Here is a 19539-nt window from a genome sequence, read left to right on the forward strand (position 1 = left end):
AGTGAGGTGGAGTCCAAGCAGCCCCAACAGGTGCTTCAAGGGGTCTAGGTAGATAGTTGGGTGTACAAAGAAAAAGACTGTAACAGTGGAGACCATTGCAATCTGTGTCCCATGCATTGGCGATTTTAGACCCTTTTTAGTGGGGCTCAAGCTCCAAACTTTTTTTTAGTGCTTCAAGTTAGAGTTTGCAAACTTGTCTCTTAGTGACAGAGGACAAACAATTACAGGTTCAAAGGGCTTGAAACAGGTTTAATATCCTGTGTCGCTGTAGCCGATGCTATGCACCTGTTAACAGAAAGGTAGTTTTGGCCATTTGGAGGAGGTTGTGGGAGACTCCCGCCTTTGGCTGTGTCTCTATCTGATCTGTCAGAGGGAGAGCAGGAGACGGTTGTGAAGTTTAACGTTGGTAGTCCCCAGAGAGAAGAGAAGAAGTTGGTAATTTCATGGCGCAGATTAGAACCCAAATTGAAACGTATAAGCAACTAAAATTGCTGAATGTTAGAACATTGTGTCAAATTGGCGTTATTACTGTGACTTATAAAGTGTCAGGTTTAGTTCCATTACAGTGTTAATAGTGTCAAAAAACGTTAGCTGATGTTGTTGTTCAGTAGCTAGCTCAGAGATTATCGGCTAATGAAATTACTGATTTAGCGGGGGGGTTAACACTTTTGCAAGGCACTGTATCCGTGTCACATTCTCATCAGGGGCTGAGCCCCCCTAAAGGTCTGATCCTTGAATCGCCCCTGGTCCCATGTGTGGATGGGTTTAGGCTACGAAAACACTTAGGTTAGAGAAAGATGGTAGTTTTGGTTAAATGCATCATGTCAAAGGTGAACTTGTCATAAAGAATATCGGCTGTGGTCGGCTTGAATTCACATTGGTTACAATTGATTGCAAAGTTGAAATGTTTTAATGGTGGAAATAGTATTAAAACATCCATTAGAATTCCTCACATCACCCCTTTAGCATTAACTGCTTCTCCAATATCCACCCAGATGTTCATGTTTTCACTTAAACATATCTAAATGCATGATTTCCTTTATTGCTTGTTCAGTGAACTGCTTCCATTGGTTGCTCTTGACAAACCAAGACGTAACAAACATCTAACTGTCTTTTCATGCCGTAGTAGGTTTATCACACATTCATTCATTCAGTAACTTCAGGTAATAGATCCATTCATCAGTGTGTGATTAAGAAGACAAAATAGTAATTCTTGGTCATATCAAAGATGTGTTTACATTTCTGCTAAAGCTCTGTGCTTGATTTTACATTTGTGTGCAAAAACAAAATGGACAGTGTGGAGACAAACAGATGTGCTTGTGAACTGGGTTAGAATATATTTCTGCCTCTTAATCCAGTGTTTCTCAGTCTTCAGGACACAGAGCACCTGCTGGTTTTCACTCCAGCCATCTAATCAGTGAATGAATTACTGCTAGGACTGAAAACCAGCAGAGCACCAACCACTGCTTCGGCATGTCAATCCGAACTTCTGTTTTGGGCTGTTTTAGTGTGGGTCAAAAATAGTTGCTCGGTTTTTGCTTTTTCCAGCTGCGAATTCTTACCAACAAAAGAAATTAGGTCATTTTTTATCCGTTGGCAATCTGGAGAAAGTTACCCATGCTTTTATCTCTCCGTCTTTAGAAGTCTGCAGCTCTCTTCAGTCCAGGCTCAGCCAAAAGTTACTCTCACTGCCTCAGCTTGAACCGAATGCTACTTTTCGTACTCATGTTTACTGCATTTAAAGCACAGATTAATCTGGATCACATGAGCCATAGAGTCATTTGCTAAACTGTGGTGTCTACTAATACTACTACTGTTACTACTAATATTACTGCAACCATAATATAATGATAACTAGAAAATATTCAGAAAGCACAAACTTCCACCATGGCAACACAATAATCTAATCGGTCATTTTAATAACAAATCCTGATCCAAGAACAAAAGAAAGAAAATCCTGCTGTTGTGGAGAAAATCTTAATCCTGTGCAGGAATATTAGGGCTTTTGTACGAGCATGAATTGTGCAGAATTTGCGCAGGATACCAAATTCGATAAAGATTGTATAAAATGTGTGGAATTTGTAATTTAAAAAAATGTTGCACATCAGAAGATAAATGTTATGATCCTGTGTTTGGTTCTGGTTTTGTTGGAGTTTTTTTGTGTTTGTGTTTTTTTTCTTCTCCTCTCCTCTCTGCAAGGCAAGTGTGTGGCAGGGGGCGGGGCTGGCGAGGTCACCTCATCACTCTCTCCGTAAAAGCCTGGTCTTCACTCCGCCACTCTGCCGGATAATTCTATCACGTTTCGCTCTACAGTGTCACCGCGCTGCCTACCATGTTCCTGTTTTTCCACTGCGCCTCAGAGGACATCTCCAGCCGGCCCGTTGCCTGCCACCCCTGTTCCTGTGCTCGTAGACGCTTTTTGTTCTAATAAACTTTTGTTCACTGACCACCTGTGTCCGCTCTCTGCTTTGGGGTCCAAACGCCACTAGTTCACAACAATAAATCTGAGAATTAAAGGGAAGAAGAAGAAAAAGAAGAAGAAGAAGATGAAGAAAAACAAAGTTAGCCTATTCTTTTTTTTGTATTTATCTCTAATCTGATAATCTACCTTTTTCTTAATATTTCAGGACAAGATATTATGCTTTTATTGGAGGTGACAGGAAAGGAGGGGAGGGGATGTTGCTGTTTATGGTTTGTTGACATCCCTAAACCACAGGTTTTGGGGTTGAGTTTTACCTCTTTGGGATTTGATCATTTATTTAAAGCTATAATATGTACATTTTCCGCTTTAAAATGTCTAAAAATGACTAGATTTCATTATATGTCAGTGCCGTCATATCCCTTTCCTAGAAGCTGTCATAAATTTACTTTCTATCCAGTTTTAAGCCACATTTTTCCGATATACTTTTTAGATCTTGGTCTTTTTTTAACCAGATGAAAGATTTTAGTCATCAGACGTCTGGATCAAGTTGTCAGAGAAACAAGCTCAGCGAACTGTGTCAGCTCTCCGCCGATAAGCTGAACTGTGTCGGAGAAACACTGATTTTTAACGTGAAACTGCTTTATTCAGTGTTTTTACTGGTTTTAATGATCACCTGATCAGTTTGTTTCGGAGAGGAGGACCTCTGCTGGTAATTCTGCTTCCGGTAAAAACCTCCTGAACGACGAACACTCAAGGAATCCTGGGAGAAGCTGACTGCAATGATGGGAATGGTGGTGAAGACAGCAGCTCCCACGCTACTTCATGACAACAACAAACTGCGTCTTTTGTTATTGTTTTGACTGAGAGACCCCTAGCGGCAGAAAATTGCATATTTTACATTTAAATGACACAATCTGAGAAGTTCAGAGGTGAAAACTCAAAACTTCTCACAAACGTGCAGTACGTTTTTCCAGTAGACTGCTTTATTGTGATAACCCCAAAATGTTGGAAACTAGAGGTTTTGAATATATGGGTTAAAATGTGAAAGGCTTTATAAATAAGCACCTGCGGGTTTCACTCCGGCAAGCAATTAGTGCAGATAGATGTTCTCTTATACAGCAAATTTCATATGCGTGTGTCATGTAGTTTTTTTTAAATATCTTGTTTACTAATAGATTAAACAAAATCATAACCTCCTTGGCCGGGGTAATTATAATAACACTCGCTCCTACGCATACAAATGAAGCAGCATTGTTAAGGCAACACCGAAAACACAGAATTGCTGTATTGCTCTGGAAGTTGCTTGGACCTGCATGGACGTAGACTGACTGATCCTCTTCTTCAGGCTCTGAACGCTGCCCTCAAAACATACTTCAGTGGCCTAGCTTTCTCTCCGGGCCCCCTGCAACAGTTTGGTTTGGTTTCTATTTTACTGCTACAAAGCACTCTGAGAGCTGTTTTTGTCAGAGAAAAGTGCACTACAGACGCCATCTATTATTGATATGGTCTGATATTGAGGCCAGCTCTAGATTTGTTGTGCAGCACTTTGGTTTGTGACAAGTTGACAACTAGTTCCACTGGTTCTGTTTTAGGGGTCACTTGACAGAAACACGGTGCCAATTTACAGGATAAATCTGTTTATAGAGATTTGTTTCAGTCTGAGAGGAGTAAATACACTAACACATACATGTAAATTAAAAATGTGTCTACTGTATACTGTAGGTGTCCATGCAAACAATGCCTTTCAGAAAAAGTATAATGCACAATGTATATTTGTAGCAGTGAAATAAAGTATTAATGTGTTTTTATATGTGTGTGTCTGTGTGTGTGTGTGTGTGGGTTTGCAGAGTATCTTTGCTCAGTTCCAGTTCAGCAGTGAGCGTGTGCTGCCATCAGATGCACTGCGGAGCGCGCTGGCCAAGACTTTCCAAGACGAACAACGCTTTCAGCTGGGTATCATGGACGATGCTGCAGAGTGCTTCGTGAGTCTGAGACACCACATGGTGGCCACACACACACACACACACACACACACACACACACACACACACACACACACACACACACACACACACACACACACACACACACACACACACACACACACACACACACACACACAAACACACACAGGAGTGGTGAGGGGTTGCCTAGAGGCTTATAGGAACTCTTCAGGGGGCGGGGGATATCCAATACAGCAGCCTCAAAGAAATATGTTTTTCCAAGCTTATAATGTTCAACTTTTTTGTTTTGACTCTGTGTTTTGTGAGGCTGCAATTGGTGTTTGTTGGTTCATTACACTGTATTATGTTGTGAAGTATTTCTTATTATTTTGTCCACCCCCTGTACCTTTACGTTGATGGAAAGCAAAGGCCTTATTAAATGATTACAGCCGTCATTGTTTTGGGAATCCCCAAAATATATCATTACATTTACAAGCACCAATAGTATACTGTTTTATTTTTATTTTTGGTGTCTTTTTTTCTTGATATATTGTTACATTTTATAAAGATGGCAAGATAGAATTTCGGTAGTTAGGAGTTTACGTGTAGCGGACAACAAAACAATCTGCTTGCGCTCCTCTAAAATCGAGGCATCACAATGTTACACATTGGTGACACATATTGCAGATTAATTTGATTAAAGCATTGCTCAGCTACTGTATATATAATCTGTGTTGCCTTATTGGAGAAAAAACTCAGCTATTTTGTCAAATAATATTTGGAATTTACTTCTCAGATTGAAAGATCTTCACATAAGTTTAATTCAGCAGTGAGTGGTGCCTTGTTTGAATGGCTGGTGTCTCAGTTTGGAATGAACCGTGCCATTTCTTTAAAGAGAAAATCAAGAAAAAAAATGTCATCAGTCTACAGGTTTTATTATTGTAATGTCTTTACACTTTCTCATCGCCTTTCTCTCTTCAGCCCTTCATGTTGCTTTCTCTCCACCACTTTCAGTCTTTTTCTTTCTGCCTTTAAAGGCCTCCACTGTGTGTGTGTGTGTGTGTGTGTGTGTGTGTGTGTGTTTTATGTGTGTGCGTGGTTGCTGCTGTCTGATCGATTGGTAGTAAATGTGTTCAGTCAGGGAATCCGTCGGCTTCTTATGAAATATAGATGCTGCTCCCACGGTCAGATTAACAGGAGCACCAACAGAGAGGAACACACACACACACACACACACACACACACACACACACACACACACACACACACACACACACACACACACACACACACACACACACACACACACACTGTACATAAGTATACAATATAAACAAGCACATATGCCAACTAACCACACAACACTCACACATTAATTGATGCCGATTTTGCTTTGTGTGTGTCTCAGGAGAATCTCCTGATGCGTATCCACTTCCACATCAGCGCGGAGAGTAGAGAGGACATCTGCACAGCCAAACACTGTATACCACATCAGAAGTTTGCCATGACTCTGTTCGAACAGGTTAGACATTGTTCAAAAAAGCTTTTACATGCTTCACTTCTGGAGCTTCAATTACAACAATAACTGTCCACACAAAGATTTTGAAGAACACAATGTCCGGCGATGAATCTGAGGATGCATTTGTGTTTGCAGTGTGTGTGTAACAGCTGTGGAGCCACATCGGACCCTCTGCCCTTCATTCAGATGGTTCATTACATCTCCACTACATCCCTCTGGTAAGACCAGACACACTCGTACACGCACACACTCACCGCACACACACACATACTGCAGTAAATCTGGCTGCAAGCGGAGGCTGGGTGGCAGTAAAGGAAGGTACAGCGTGTTCTCTTCTTCCCTGCACGGGTCCCTGCTGAACACTGAACTGTGAGCACACACATTATGCACACACACACACACACACACACACACACACACACACACACACACACACACACACACACAACACACACACACACACACACACACACACACACACACACACACACACACACACGTGTATGTTTATGCATATGCAAGAGCAGGTGAGCTTGTGCATAAAGTCTCTGCCATGTTCAGGTGTTAGTGCAGGTAAATCCACAGACAGGAGAAGCATCCTCAGAGCTGGTACATAAAACTTGCACGCGCTCCGAGTCAATAAAATAAGCAACAGGGGAAGTAATCAATCAGCTGTTTGATTCAGTAGACCCAGGGGGCGACACAAATCTATAAGTGGAACAGTGGGTCGGGAAGGCTGGGAACGAGAGGGAAATAGAGGAGATATCACTCCATATCCCTTTCGGAAATGGAACACGGCAGAGGAAATAGAGGGATGAACGGGGGGCAAAAGTACAAATACTGTAAACACACTGTGTCAATGTAGTTGTGGGGCACAGCGGTGCCACCATTCTATGTTTGTGCCTGTTAGCACTGCCAAGCTATTTTTACACTCAGTGGAGCCTGTTGTTTACAGTCGAGATAGCCAAATATGCAAAAGTCAACAGGAGTAAGATAATCAGAGGGCAACAAAAAGACAAACAAATGTCTGGTTCGAGGCACAAGTCAGACATAAGTAAGCAGAAGAACAAGTGTGTTCCTCGCTGGTGTGTTCTTGTTGTTTCTGCTTTCTTAGCCTCTCATCTGCCTGTGCGTCTGAAGAGGAGAGGCAGAGCGAGGGGTTGAAATCAAGAGTGAGAGAGAGAGAGAGAGAGTAGAGAAGAGAAGAGAAGAGGTTGAGTTCATTTCAGGCTAATGGAAAGGGTGAGAGGAGGGGAAGAGATGGGTGGGGAGGAGGAGGGAGGAGGAGGGAGGAGGAGGAGGAGGAGGAGGAGGAGGAGGAGGAGGAGGAGAGATTTGGATGGTTTTTAAAAATCATTATTCTTAAAGGAATACTTCACCAGAAAAAACAATGCTGATTCATTGCGCATTTAATCTCATACATGGTACGGAGCTGCAGACAGGCTTGCATAAGGCCATTTGGCATTCACAGTTGATAATAACGTATATTTGAGTTTGTCCTTCAGAGGACAATCATACTTAAAAAGGATAAATGCAGCTCAGTATTAAAGTATCATTGCTTTAAGCCTTGCCGAAGGAGACTGTCTCAGTTTTGTTCCACAAGTAAAGCTTTTTTTCATCAAATTGGGCTAGTTGTAGATGAACTACTCCTTCAGTAACAATAATAATGGGTCTGTACTGTTATTGCTCTCTGCAGGGAAATTGTCTATTAGCGCGACCACTTAAGGAAGGTCAAAGATCATAATCTTTCACACAGGATTTAGAAACTTGCTCAGATAATCTTTTTTACAGCCTTAATGACTGTATATCTAGATTTCCCTCTTTTCTTTTTCTTTCGTAATCTTTTCCTTATTAAAGCAGATGAGAAAATGCATGCGGGACTGACTCAGAGTCAGTGTGTAGATGTAGATGTGAGTAAATGGTTTCCTAAGCAATACACACGTCCAGATGAACAACACACTGTAGAATTAATAGATTTTCGACAGATTTCCTGCCAGAAATACCAGAGGAAATGAAACAATCGCCTGCAAATTACAGAACCAAGAAACGTTACAAGTTTAAATAATGGAAACAATGTTTCTGGTGGCTACAAGTCCTATTTGGGCTTCACAATAGATGTTTTCTTCTATTTGGAAAAGCTTTTAATTCTGGGAATCATACATATTATTGTTGTGTGTGTCCAATGCTGCAGTAACCAGGCGGTGAGGATGCTGGAGTGCAGAGAGAAAGCCACACCAGACATGTTTGGAGAACTGCTCCGCAACGCCAGCAACATGGGAGACCTGCGCAACTGCCCTGTGAGAGCATACACACACACATGGACACACACTTCAAAAAAAAAAAAAAAAAACATAAATTGTGCTTTAGACATTTATTTTTGTCCCTTTCCATGTTCATTTTCTTTCTTTTGATGCAATCCAATATCCAAAATCAGCAAATTTCTTTTTTCTAATATCAAGACATGGGGGAAAAAAACAATATTAATACGAAAACCAAGATGAAAATCTGTTTAAAAAAAAGAATATAATGTGCAGCGTAGCCACTTTGGTAGTTTCATCATTTCTTGTTTGTTTTTCCCTATCTTTCCTGGTGGGTCTGTGTTACATAATCAGCAGCTCATTTGCATTTTCTTACCATTTTCTCTCTTCACTTTCTATTACCGGAAGCGTTTTCTAAATGTCTCTTCATTGACCTCCTTTAAAGTAAAACATAATGAGCAGAAAACTAAATTTAGATTGTTGGGTGAAAATTTGTAAAAAAAAATAAATAAAATGATGAGCCTCAAATATATTGTCTGCTGCAGTGAAAAGAGATTGGATTAAGATAGAGAGAGACAGAGGAATGTGTACAATGCCTTTGTTCTGCAGGATTGTGTGTTGTGCCACCACATGGGAAAGTGCTGCTGCTGAATAGATCCAGCTTGGACCCGCTCTCTGCCAAATTGTCCGCACAAAGAGCCTCCTCAGCTGCCCCTCTCTTCACACAGCAGCAGCAGCAGCACCACAACCTTCTCCGCTGCAGCTACACTAAAACACACCGCTAGCTTATTCATGGCCTAAACACACGTTGTGTGCGCAGTCCTGCAGGAATCACACAAACCTGCCTCTGTTTATCTTCCATAAACACCATTCCTCTGTTTATCTTCCATAACCACCATTCCAATATTTTACCATACCACTTCAAAGTAAAATGAACACATTTTACTTGAAGGCCATTAAACCATTGTTTCCAATCCGCTTCTTCCAATAAGTCATTCACAAGGTTATGACTAAATTGGATCAATTTTATTTCATTTACATGCAAGATTTCTGCATTTTGTTTTCCATCTGTGTTCTTCTTGCTGTTTTGAAGTGGGCAAGGCTTTGTTGGAAAAAGTGATGTCACATATTTCCAAGAACCAATCAGGATTTAGCAATATAGAATCAGAATCTAAAGACAGCTGGGATTGTTTTTAAATGCTAAATCCTCAGGCCTGCTCTAATATAAGTATTAACGTATTAATGTGAAAGCAATTGCTTGAGGCAGAGCTGATTTAAACTACTGTATATAGTGCTGGGTTGTTTAATCTGCAACAGTGCATCATATTTCATAAACTGACTACTTTTGTATAAAAAAGAATCTGCAAAGTAGCTAGTAACCATAGCATTCAAATAAATGTAGAAGGGATTAAAGTAGGATGTTTTCCTCTCAAATGCAGGGAAATACAAGTATAAAGTAGCAAGTACAAGACGAGAAAATTCCCTTCAGCTCATTTTAACACGTTTCACCAATGACAAAAAGAAAACGGAACAAAAAGCCACACTTGTGACTATGCATATGCATGCAAGTGCCCTGTAGGACTCGCACATGCATCAGCAATTTGCAAGCAACAATAATTTGTGAAACGTGACCATTTGTGATCTAAATGATAACAGGGCTTGCAAAGTCCTTTTGTGGAAGGCTTTTCTCTTTCCGTATATTGGCCCATCATTCGTATTGGTATAATAACTTTGTACTCGCCAAGTTAATTGCTTAGATCTGGGGACAGATAGAAATTGCTAAAAAGAAGTCTGATGTGGTGGGAAAGACAAGCAGTCAGGCGATCATGCAGGTTTTAAACAAACCTGCAGGTTAGCCAAACTTATTTGGAAGAGGAAACATGCCCAAACTGTTTGCCTTTCAGTCACTTTCTTCTTTTTTCCTCAAAATGAAGTGGTTTAGATAATCTGGCTGAACTGTTGGCTCGTTTACAGTCTTGCGCCACCAGACTTGGTTGTAACCATGTTGCCACTTTCCCAGATCCCAGCATTAGGTACATTGCAGTACAATGTTATCATGACTGATGGGGACGATGGCCAGAACAGGGTAAACAGGATTATACATACCCTGTTATAATAGAATAGGTACCCAGTAGGTAAAAAATAGTTTCAAAAAGTTTTTTGTACGATCCTGAATTTTTACCCCCTTATTCCATAACTTCATATCTTGTTTCCCAGTACCTACATATAGGTATTGGTATGTACTGTACTGGTACTCTGTCAGCATAAAAGATTACACCGTACCTCCAGAGTCATTTTTACCTTTATTTATTCAGGGAAGGTTCGCTGAGAGGAAGCCTCTCTTTTGCAGGAACACCCTGAGCACATTCACACAGTTCCACATTCATACCTGGAAGCTGCCCAGTACAACCACAGTCTGATCTGCTGGCCACTGAGCAGCTCCAGTGGAGTGGTTGGGGTTAAAGGCCTTGCTCAAGGGCACCGCAGTGGTGTTAATGAGGGAGGGACAAGCGCTGCTCTTTCACTTTCCCCACCCAGATTTTATTTTGTCCTGTCGGTCTGGGGATTGAACAACCTTTAGGCCACCACTGCCCCAAATTAAGTAATCACGCTATACATTGTGGGCTGTAATCTAAAGTGTTACCGTGAATTGCAAGTAACTTTCCACGTCTGTGTGAATGTTTGGTGGTTTTCCTACATCTGCCTCTTCAGTTGTCACATTGAAAAAAGTGGGGTTTTCCTTTTATTTCGGTGCTGTATGAGTCGTGAGGAAGCATAAGCACAAACATTTACCTAAAGTTGTTTCATTTTGTTCTGAAAAATGCCATGATCAGCATTCTGCAAACCTACAGTATCCTTTGACCAGCAGCGCTATTATATAACTCACTCTCTCCTGGAAAGGTCTGCATTGCCACAGCAAAAAAAGAAAAAAAAAGAAATCTTTGCATATAATATTCAGAGATGAGACTGCACCGATCAATGCTGTATTATGAAGCAGAGCGAATCTGTTTGTACGATCATTTGATGAATGATGTTGTCAGCTGCTGTTCCCGGCAGTGAGGAAGCACAGAGAGCTAACTGAGGCTGTGTGTCCCGTCGATGTGTCCTAAGCTAACAGAAGTGCTGTTTGGCTGCTGCTCCCTGGCTTGTGTTTGTGTCCCTTTCTGAGAATTCAGAAGCAGACCCTGGCAAAATACCCTCCTGCCATCTCTGGTGCCAGCGCAGGACAGCACGTCGCCCACAAAGGGAGAACTCCGTGTGTGTTTGTGCATATGTGTGTGCGCGAGTGTTGTGTTTGGCAAAGTGTCTGGTTGCTGGGGTGTTCTCAGGCTGTTTCCGAACCCGCTCTGCCAGCACTGCGTGCATGTTCGTGTGTGTGTGTGTGTTTGTGTGTGTGCGCATGCGTGTCCGTCTTTTGTGTGTGTTCGGCTCTGTGGTGGGTCATGACTCAAAGGAAGTATTCAGAACACATGGTTCTGAACTCAACAGAAGGCCCAAGGGACAAATACAACTCAGCACAGCGCTTCTTCCTCTGTCGTTCTCTCTTATAATCCTTTCATCATCTCTTTTCTCCAGTCTTTTATCTCTGCCCCTTTTCCTCCTACTGTTCAGTTTGTGTGTGTGTGTGTGTGTGTGTCTGTCTGCCTGCATGCGTGTGTGCGTGCATGTGTAATCATCACTGCCAAATAAAGGGATGGTTTTAGCGATGTCACACTCATAGCATAGGATGAATAAACAGGGTTGATCACACGCTCTCTTTTTCATTTTCATTTTCTTTTTTTTACCTCCTCCCCCTCTCTCCATCACAGAGTAACTGCGGGGAGGTGTTGCGTATCCGCCGGGTGCTGATGAACTCACCAGAGATCGTGTCCATCGGACTGGTGTGGGACTCAGACCACTCGGACCTGGCGGAGGACGTCATACACAGCCTGGGGACCTGCCTGCGTCTGGGAGATGTAAGGGGATCTCACACACGTCATACGGTCATTAAAAGCATTAATATATGATATGTCATGTTATGTTAAGTGTACCAATGAGCCAGAGGTACCAGTAATTGTGACATGGACATCAATAGTGAGATGTTTGTGGTGGTGACTGCACCCTCAGTGCCTCATAAGGCTCATGAGACATCCCATGGATGTGCCAGATTCTTTTGCTTCTGTAGTGGAAGGATTCTAGGGAAGACATGTGGTCCACCACTTTGGTCCAGACTGAAATATCTCAACAACTATTGAATGGATTGCCATGGAATTTGGTATGAATGTTCATGGTTTCTAGAGGATGAGTCCTAGTGACTTTGGTGATCCTCTGACTTTTCATCTAGCACCACCATCCGGCCAAGTAAAAATGATGTATGCCATGAAGTTAACAGTGTTAAACATTGCCTGCAAAACATCAGCATTATCACAGTGAGCATGTTAGCATGTTGACTTTAGCTTTTAGCTTTTTCAGAGCACCGCGTACAGCCTCATAGAACAGCTAGCGTCTCGATGAGTTCCAAATTGCATACATTTACTTTTTCTTTTTACTTTTAGTATTTACTGCAGCTTCCCTTACAAAGTACATACTGTTGCATGCAGTTTCCAGTTGCGACATACTACTTCATCATAACACTTGAACTTTGACCCTCTGACTCATATATGCTGGGCAAAGGATTATGGGTCAGAATAGCCAGAAAAGCATGCTGGCTTGCATAGTGCAACATCTGACCAGATGCAGTACTACTACTACTGGTATTTTTTGCATACTGCATTTGATACACTATGTATAGGGACATACTACATATATTTCAGATATATTAACTAGTATGGTAGTATGGGTATTGGAATGCAGTGAGAGTCTGGTTTGCATTCAAATAAGGGTTGTAGGTCATGACAAAATTGGCAAAGTTCTAGCCTGATAATCAGACTGAATTCCCATTTAGTTTCACTACATTGCATGCATTGAGCCTGACATTATGTTCAAGGAAAATTCAATTGACATAGACCAGTCTACCAGTTGACCCTTTCTTGAAATGTTCAGAAATCCTTTAACCTCTTGAACCAATTCCCTTTTTGTGTTTCAATCGCTTCATTTCTGGCCTTATGGCTTATTCTTACTTGTTTTCCACATGGGAAGTCAAGTAACGTAGGCTACATGATATGTTTGGCATTTAAGTACTTAAAGTCGTGATGACACTGTTGATCAGTTACTGGCAATAAAAAGTATGCAGCCTTGTGCTGTTTTCAAGAATGGTTAATGATTTTGCGGTTTCTGCATGTCATGAAAAAGGGTAGACAAAAAGTGATTTAAAATGTATTGGCTCCTACATTGTTTAAAGTCCCAGCATATGTTACAGCTTGTGAACTCTGCGCTTTCCAGGAAATTGTGAATGAGTGGACTCTTTTCGTAAACACCTTGAACGCTACCCCATTTAAAGGCACCATAACTATTGTCTCAGCCAAACATTTGGCAATTTTTTATTTTCAGGACAAATTTGGCTACTCAGACATGCCTTAATTTTGCATGAATGTTCTAGGATGGTTGTTATGCAAGCATGTTGCATCCAGAGAGTTAACACATTAGATTCCTTATTATACAAACGGATGCTGATCCACTCCAAAAACGAAATCCTATTGGATCCTTTGGCCTTCCACCCATAGAAAGCCAAAAAGAAGTCTGCCTCTGTTCCACAAGCTTCTCTAATTTACTGCAGTCTTTCATTTAGCAAATACTTTCATCTCTTACTGAAAAAAGTAAGTGTGTTCCTGGTGTTTACTTTTTCATTATCTAAGACACATTAAACACAGCATTAAACTACAGCAGTTGCTATTAGAAAGTTACAACAACTTTGTTAGCGCAGAAAGAACTACAGCAGCAGCAGCGCAGGGACTTGCGTCATCGTAACTTGGTTTCCTCCGTATCAATAAAACTTACCAAAGCTCTCTTCTTAAAGGCAAAATGAGTAGGCTTTCTGCATTGCAGTTTGTAAACAAAATTCAAAGTTGGCCCCTCTTCCCCGGCTCAACGACACCACAAGCGCAAGCCTCCTCTCCTCTACTTCAGTGCTCGCCAACACCAGATTCACTCACGGAACGAGCTTTGTCCGCTTTGCGTTCCGCCTTGCTATATTTGCTTATTAATTTAGTTTCTTCGGTGCTGTGTCCGCTATTTTTGTAGCATTCTCTTGCTTCTCATGCTTGTGCATGCGTAGGGGCTACACACCGAGTGCCCAAAGGCTGACGCGCAGAAACGTCCCAAACACAGCCAAATAGAAAGAAAAGAGAAAATACAGGCAGAGGGCACGGTCTCTGCAGATGGAGACACTGCCACGCAATTCCAGTGGGTCATAAATGATGATTGAGAGGGATTACTCCTACTCATTGTGCCTTTAAGTGATTCAAAAAGAAACATGTTTTGCTGTAATCTCTGCTGTCTTAAAACTTTTACAGCATTCACTCATTTGTCCTGCTGTTACAGACTCGTCTAAGTTTAATGCTACATCTTGACTCACATCTTTTGTTGAGCTGTGACGTTAAAGGCTGCTAAAAAACGAATTAAAAAATATGAAATAAATGATACCAGAAACTTAACCTCCACGTCACAGGTACGAATACCCAGAGGCGTGTTCAAACACACACTGATGCTCCAACAGTCAGACATGAACACATGCAAGGACACACATATACTCTCAAAGACACACTTGTGTAAAATGCAAATGTGCAACACTCAAATACACTCTCAATGACAAACACAAATACGGAATACAAATATGTGCGTGCTGCAGAGCCCAGTAAACTCAACCAACCCCGTTCCAGCTCACTCTGAAAAACAACAAATTATAGCACACACGAATTATAGCGCACACGAAACAAGAGACCACCTGACCTTATTCATTATCCATTATTCTCATATAGCTGCTGCTTTCACACCTCAGACACACACGTGTTCGACCCCTGATACTCTGTCATGACTGAGTCATGTTGATGCATTTTAAAGCCACTGTTACATCTCCATCCGCATTCTGAAGTGAGATCTATGAATAATGGATAAGTGAATATGACTGTGTTACAGTGAGTCAAGTTCTTTCCTCTATATTCTATCTCCTGTCTCCGCCTGCTGCGGTTCCCCTCGTTTTCATCCCGCCGTTGTGAGATGAAGCCTGTTGTCAGATGCAAATCGGAGGCACAATCTATCGCATTCTCTGCTTTTGTTTAGTCGTTCAGGGAATCAGAGAAAGTGAATCCATCGGCCTCCTGTATCCCTCCTCCTCTTCCACTGCTTCCAGTTTTTCTCTTTGTTCTGTCTTCTGCCTCTCAGTCTCTCTTTTCTGCTTCCGTTTCTCTTTTATGTTCTTTCTCTCCTTAGATTAGATTATTATAGTGCTGAAACGATTAGTCTATTAAAATGAATAGATAGCGTCACGTGAACACTTGCTGGTTCCGACTTTTCAAATATGACAATTTGCTGCTTTTGTTATTGTGAACTGAATATCTTTGAGGATTTGGATGGTTGACCGAAGAAAAGAAGCAGTTTTGAAGATGTCACTTTTGTTTTGACATTTGTTACATTTTGTAGACCAATCACTAATTGACTAAAAAAAGTAATCAATAATGAAAGTAATTGTTACTTGCAGGCCTAGAAAAGTGAGGAAACGTATGGGTCTTTGCAGCAGCAGGTAAAGATAAGAAACTTCAGAATAAAATTAGATTATATAGAAGGTTATGTTCTTAAACCAACAACTTGAGTACTCTATTGCATTGATCTTTGTATTTATGTAACGTGCAAATAGCAATAGAATTTATGTGAGATCTGTGCATCATTCCTGCATGAAAAACTGCAGTATATATGCATAACTGCACAGGACTGTATGTGCATGATACACTAAGTGGAAAGTAAAGAGTTTGAAAAAGGCAGTGTGTGAAGGATGACTGCATACAGCGTATATACTAGGTGAGCAAAAATGTGCTTGTATTCACATTACCTCCCCTATCTCTATCTCCCCCCCCCAACTGCACACCTCTTCCTCTCTTCCTCTCTTCCTCTCTTCCTCTCTTCCCTGCATCCCTCCCTCCCTCCCTATCTCCTCCCTCCTCTCTCTATCTCTCTCTCTCTTTCTCTCTCTCCCTGTAGTTGTTCTACCGTGTGACAGAGGAGAGGGCTCGCCAGGCGGAGCTCTACTTGGTGGGCATGGTGTGCTACTACGGCAAGCACTACTCCACCTTCTTCTTCCAGACGAAGATACGCAAGTGGATGTACTTCGACGACGCCCAAGTCAAAGAGGTGAGACACAGTTTGTAGTCTGCATGCTGCAACGCGGGGAGGGTGTGCTGTGCAGTATCTGCTGCATCTCCAGTTGTGCCTCTGAGAGCAGCAATGACAAGAACTACGCTGTATGTTAGTTCAAGTGCTGCATGGTCAGCGGGGGCGGCTTGAGATCGATTATGTGTTTCAGGTTTAATCCCTGTCTTTGTTTTAATCTTAGCGCAGGTTTAAGTGCTAAAACTGGTCTTATGTTGTAACACTTCATGATTCAAGCATGAGCTATTCTCCATAAGGCTGGAAAATAATATACATGTTGCGGTGACATAAGCAAGGGTTTGCATGTGTCAAAGTGTGATATAAAGTGAACCTACATGTCCTTGACACTTGTATCAGTCACAGTGCACGCTGACAGTCATATTAGGTCATTGAGCTAATGGAAAAGTGTGATAATATGACATCGATAAGGACACACAGCAGCACAATGTGTTTGACCTTCTAGTTTTGGTGGAATGTGTGTAATTTTATATCTTAATACAGATAGATTTACTTTCTCTTTGTGTATGTGTGTGTGTGTGTGTGTGTTTATATATGTTTATGTTTGTCTTTGTGTGTGTGTGTGTTTGTGTGTGTGTGTGTGTGTGTGTGTGTGTGTTGTTGCCCTGCTGCACCTCCAGATCGGCCCCAAGTGGAAGGACGTGGTGTCTCGCTGTATCAAAGGCCACTATCAGCCCCTGCTGCTGCTCTACGCTGACCCCCGGGGGACGCCGGTGATACTGCAGGAGAGCCCCAACCCCTGTACCAGCTCCAACCCGCAGCTGGAGCTCCAGCACTGCAGCAGCAAGGCTGGTTACGACAGCGAAGACTCTGGTACAGCAAAGATGACACACTCTGCTACAGATCAGATTACTCTGTGTTTATCATCATGGTGGGGGGGGGGGGCAAGTGAGGTTACAGCTTTAAAGCTCTGACCTTCAACCCTGTAATCCAACTTCTGCTTCTGTATACTGCAGAGTTTGAACCTATTTTCCTGCCTTTGACTGTAAACATATAAAGATGCAGGATTAACTGAAAGGTCATCTCTCTTTCTCTTGTCCTCTCTCAGGTCGGGAGCCGTCCATATCCAGCGATACTCGTACCGACTCTTCGACGGACAGCTCGAGTCACCGCGCCTCTCGCAGCCGATCTCTCCACCAGTCCACGGGCAGCCACCTCTCCAGCGAATCCCAGACCACAGTGGTCTGTAATTACGACATCGGCACACCGCCACACGGTGCTGACGCCGGAGGTAAAACTGCATTTGAGTCCAGGGGCAAAGTTACCTGTACAAGTTGTCTATACTAACAAAGTAAAGCTGCACTTTCAGTCAAAACACCCTGACAGCTTCGAACAACTGCAAATACACAAGTGACTGCAGTGTTTTCTGGGAGTAAGAGAAAGTACTAAACTGCGGTACTCGTAGGTACAAGTAGGAGCAATCAATGGTCAGTTTTCAAGTTCCAGTGGTAATGAAGTGAGTTCTTTGTACTTCATTACTGCAGACTCTTCAGGTTATGCACCTTGTTACTGGTTTACTTGCACTGCTGTCTACATAATTGCCCCCTGTGGGATAAATAAAAATGTTATTGGATTCACTCTTTCTTTCTTCTCCCACGTTCAGAGTCAGCAGTGGAGGGTCCTCCCCGCCCTCCCTCTCCTCCTCTGCAGGAGTACAAGGAGTCGGCCGTCTTTCTCCTCTCCTCCCGCCGGCCACACACCTCCTCCTCCTCCTCCTCTCGTCCCCTGTCCTCCTCCTCTTCATCAGGAGTTGGGGGCTGTGAGGGCGGGGTTGGGGGACCCCACTGGGAGGATGAAAGCACCAGCAGTGAGAGCAAGTCCAGGTACTGCACCACTGAAAGACACACACACATTGACTTTAGACATCCTGCCTTTGAATTCACATTCAAATCATGTAAAGTTGTACTTTATATTTTTTTATGATATCATTATCTGAATATTTGCATATGCAAAAAGCAGTACACCTTGCAATTGATAGTGGTGAAAGAAGTTTTTAGATCCTCTACTTGAAGAACAAAGTATTAGCAACAAAATGTACTTTGTTCCAGAGCATTATATGAGCACAACCACACTGCAGTATTGTTGGTGCAATAAATTGTTAAAAGCTCTATCTGAACTGTAATTAAGTCGTTTTGTAGGTCATGTATTTTTACTCTTTTGACTACCCTCTACAATTTGTTTTCTACTTTCTTTTAAGAAGATTTTACTTAGAGATGCATTTGCACCTTTTGAGTAGTGTTCAACAGTCAAAAAACTTGTAATTGGGATCTCATAGTATTTTTCCACTCTTGGAGTCATGTATCATCACATGTAACATTTTCCTCCCTTGCATTGTAGTTCTTCTGGAGGCCGCTACAGACCAACCTGGAGACCCAGGAGAGAGGCCCTGAACATCGACAGCATCTTCACCCGACCGAGAGGCTCCTCTCTGGGCTACAACACCTTGCCTGGTCCCTCTCTCCCTCCTGAGCCCCAGGACTTCTTTCCCTTGGCGGGACCCACTCCACCCACACAGCCAGGGCTACAAGAGGTAGAAGGGAGGGTGGTTGGGGAGTTGGAGGCGGGGTTTGGACTGGTCGGACAACTCAGGTCTCTGGGCAGCGGGCGGACAATGGGTCCCCCTGCCCCTCCACCTCTGAGAGGGGTGGAGCACCAACCACGTCTGATTCAGAGGATGGAAAGTGGCTACGAGAGCAGTGAGAGGAACAGCAGCAGCCCCGACAGGTAGGAAACTCACAAATAGCAATTACTGTCTCGTTCTTTCTGTCTCTGTCATTCATTCTCTTTCTCTCTCTTGGTTTCTCTGTCACCTTCCATTTCACTTTATCAGCTTGAAATACAAATGTGACATTAAAAACAATAAAATGTCCAACAGCAGTCATCCATAACAACAAATCAATCAATGAACATATTTGTCAAGAGATACATGATCTGCACTCTCAACATTTCTCCCCTTTTTGTCTCTTTTTCTTACTCTGTTTCTCTCTGTTTTATGTCTATCTCTCCACAGGGAGGTAGGGCAACAGAAACGGGTGCTGATGTCAGGACCTTCGTGGCGTTCGGTGCCCAAGTCGAAGAGCAGTGGTGCTATCCTGCAGG

General features: G+C 42.4%; 1 protein-coding gene across 6 annotated transcripts in view; it reads left to right on the top strand.

The window, feature by feature from the left end:
* Positions 1 to 19539, top strand: part of usp54b (ubiquitin specific peptidase 54b) — a 57192-nt gene that overhangs the window by 24068 nt on the left and 13585 nt on the right. For 4 of the 6 annotated variants that reach the window (XR_005637805.1, XM_039787929.1, XM_039787928.1 and 1 more), the window contains 11 exons: positions 4270 to 4404; positions 5774 to 5887; positions 6020 to 6102; positions 8076 to 8181; positions 11952 to 12098; positions 16255 to 16404; positions 17061 to 17253; positions 17489 to 17671; positions 18044 to 18263; positions 18778 to 19164; positions 19451 to 19539. The exon at positions 19451 to 19539 is cut by the window's right edge and continues 39 nt beyond it. Coding sequence is in view for 5 of the 6 variants with exons in the window: in XM_039787929.1 (XP_039643863.1) it covers positions 4270 to 4404; positions 5774 to 5887; positions 6020 to 6102; positions 8076 to 8181; positions 11952 to 12098; positions 16255 to 16404; positions 17061 to 17253; positions 17489 to 17671; positions 18044 to 18263; positions 18778 to 19164; positions 19451 to 19539 (1807 nt within the window). In the remaining variant the exon portion in view is untranslated. Of the gene's footprint in view, positions 1 to 2199; positions 2562 to 4269; positions 4405 to 5773; positions 5888 to 6019; positions 6103 to 8075; positions 8182 to 11951; positions 12099 to 16254; positions 16405 to 17060; positions 17254 to 17488; positions 17672 to 18043; positions 18264 to 18777; positions 19165 to 19450 lie in introns of all 6 variants that reach the window. The other 2 variants (XM_039787932.1, XM_039787933.1) reach the window with 2 other exon arrangements.

This window comes from Perca fluviatilis, chromosome 21 (assembly GCF_010015445.1).
Source record: "Perca fluviatilis chromosome 21, GENO_Pfluv_1.0, whole genome shotgun sequence".
Taxonomy (NCBI): Eukaryota; Metazoa; Chordata; class Actinopteri; order Perciformes; family Percidae; genus Perca; species Perca fluviatilis.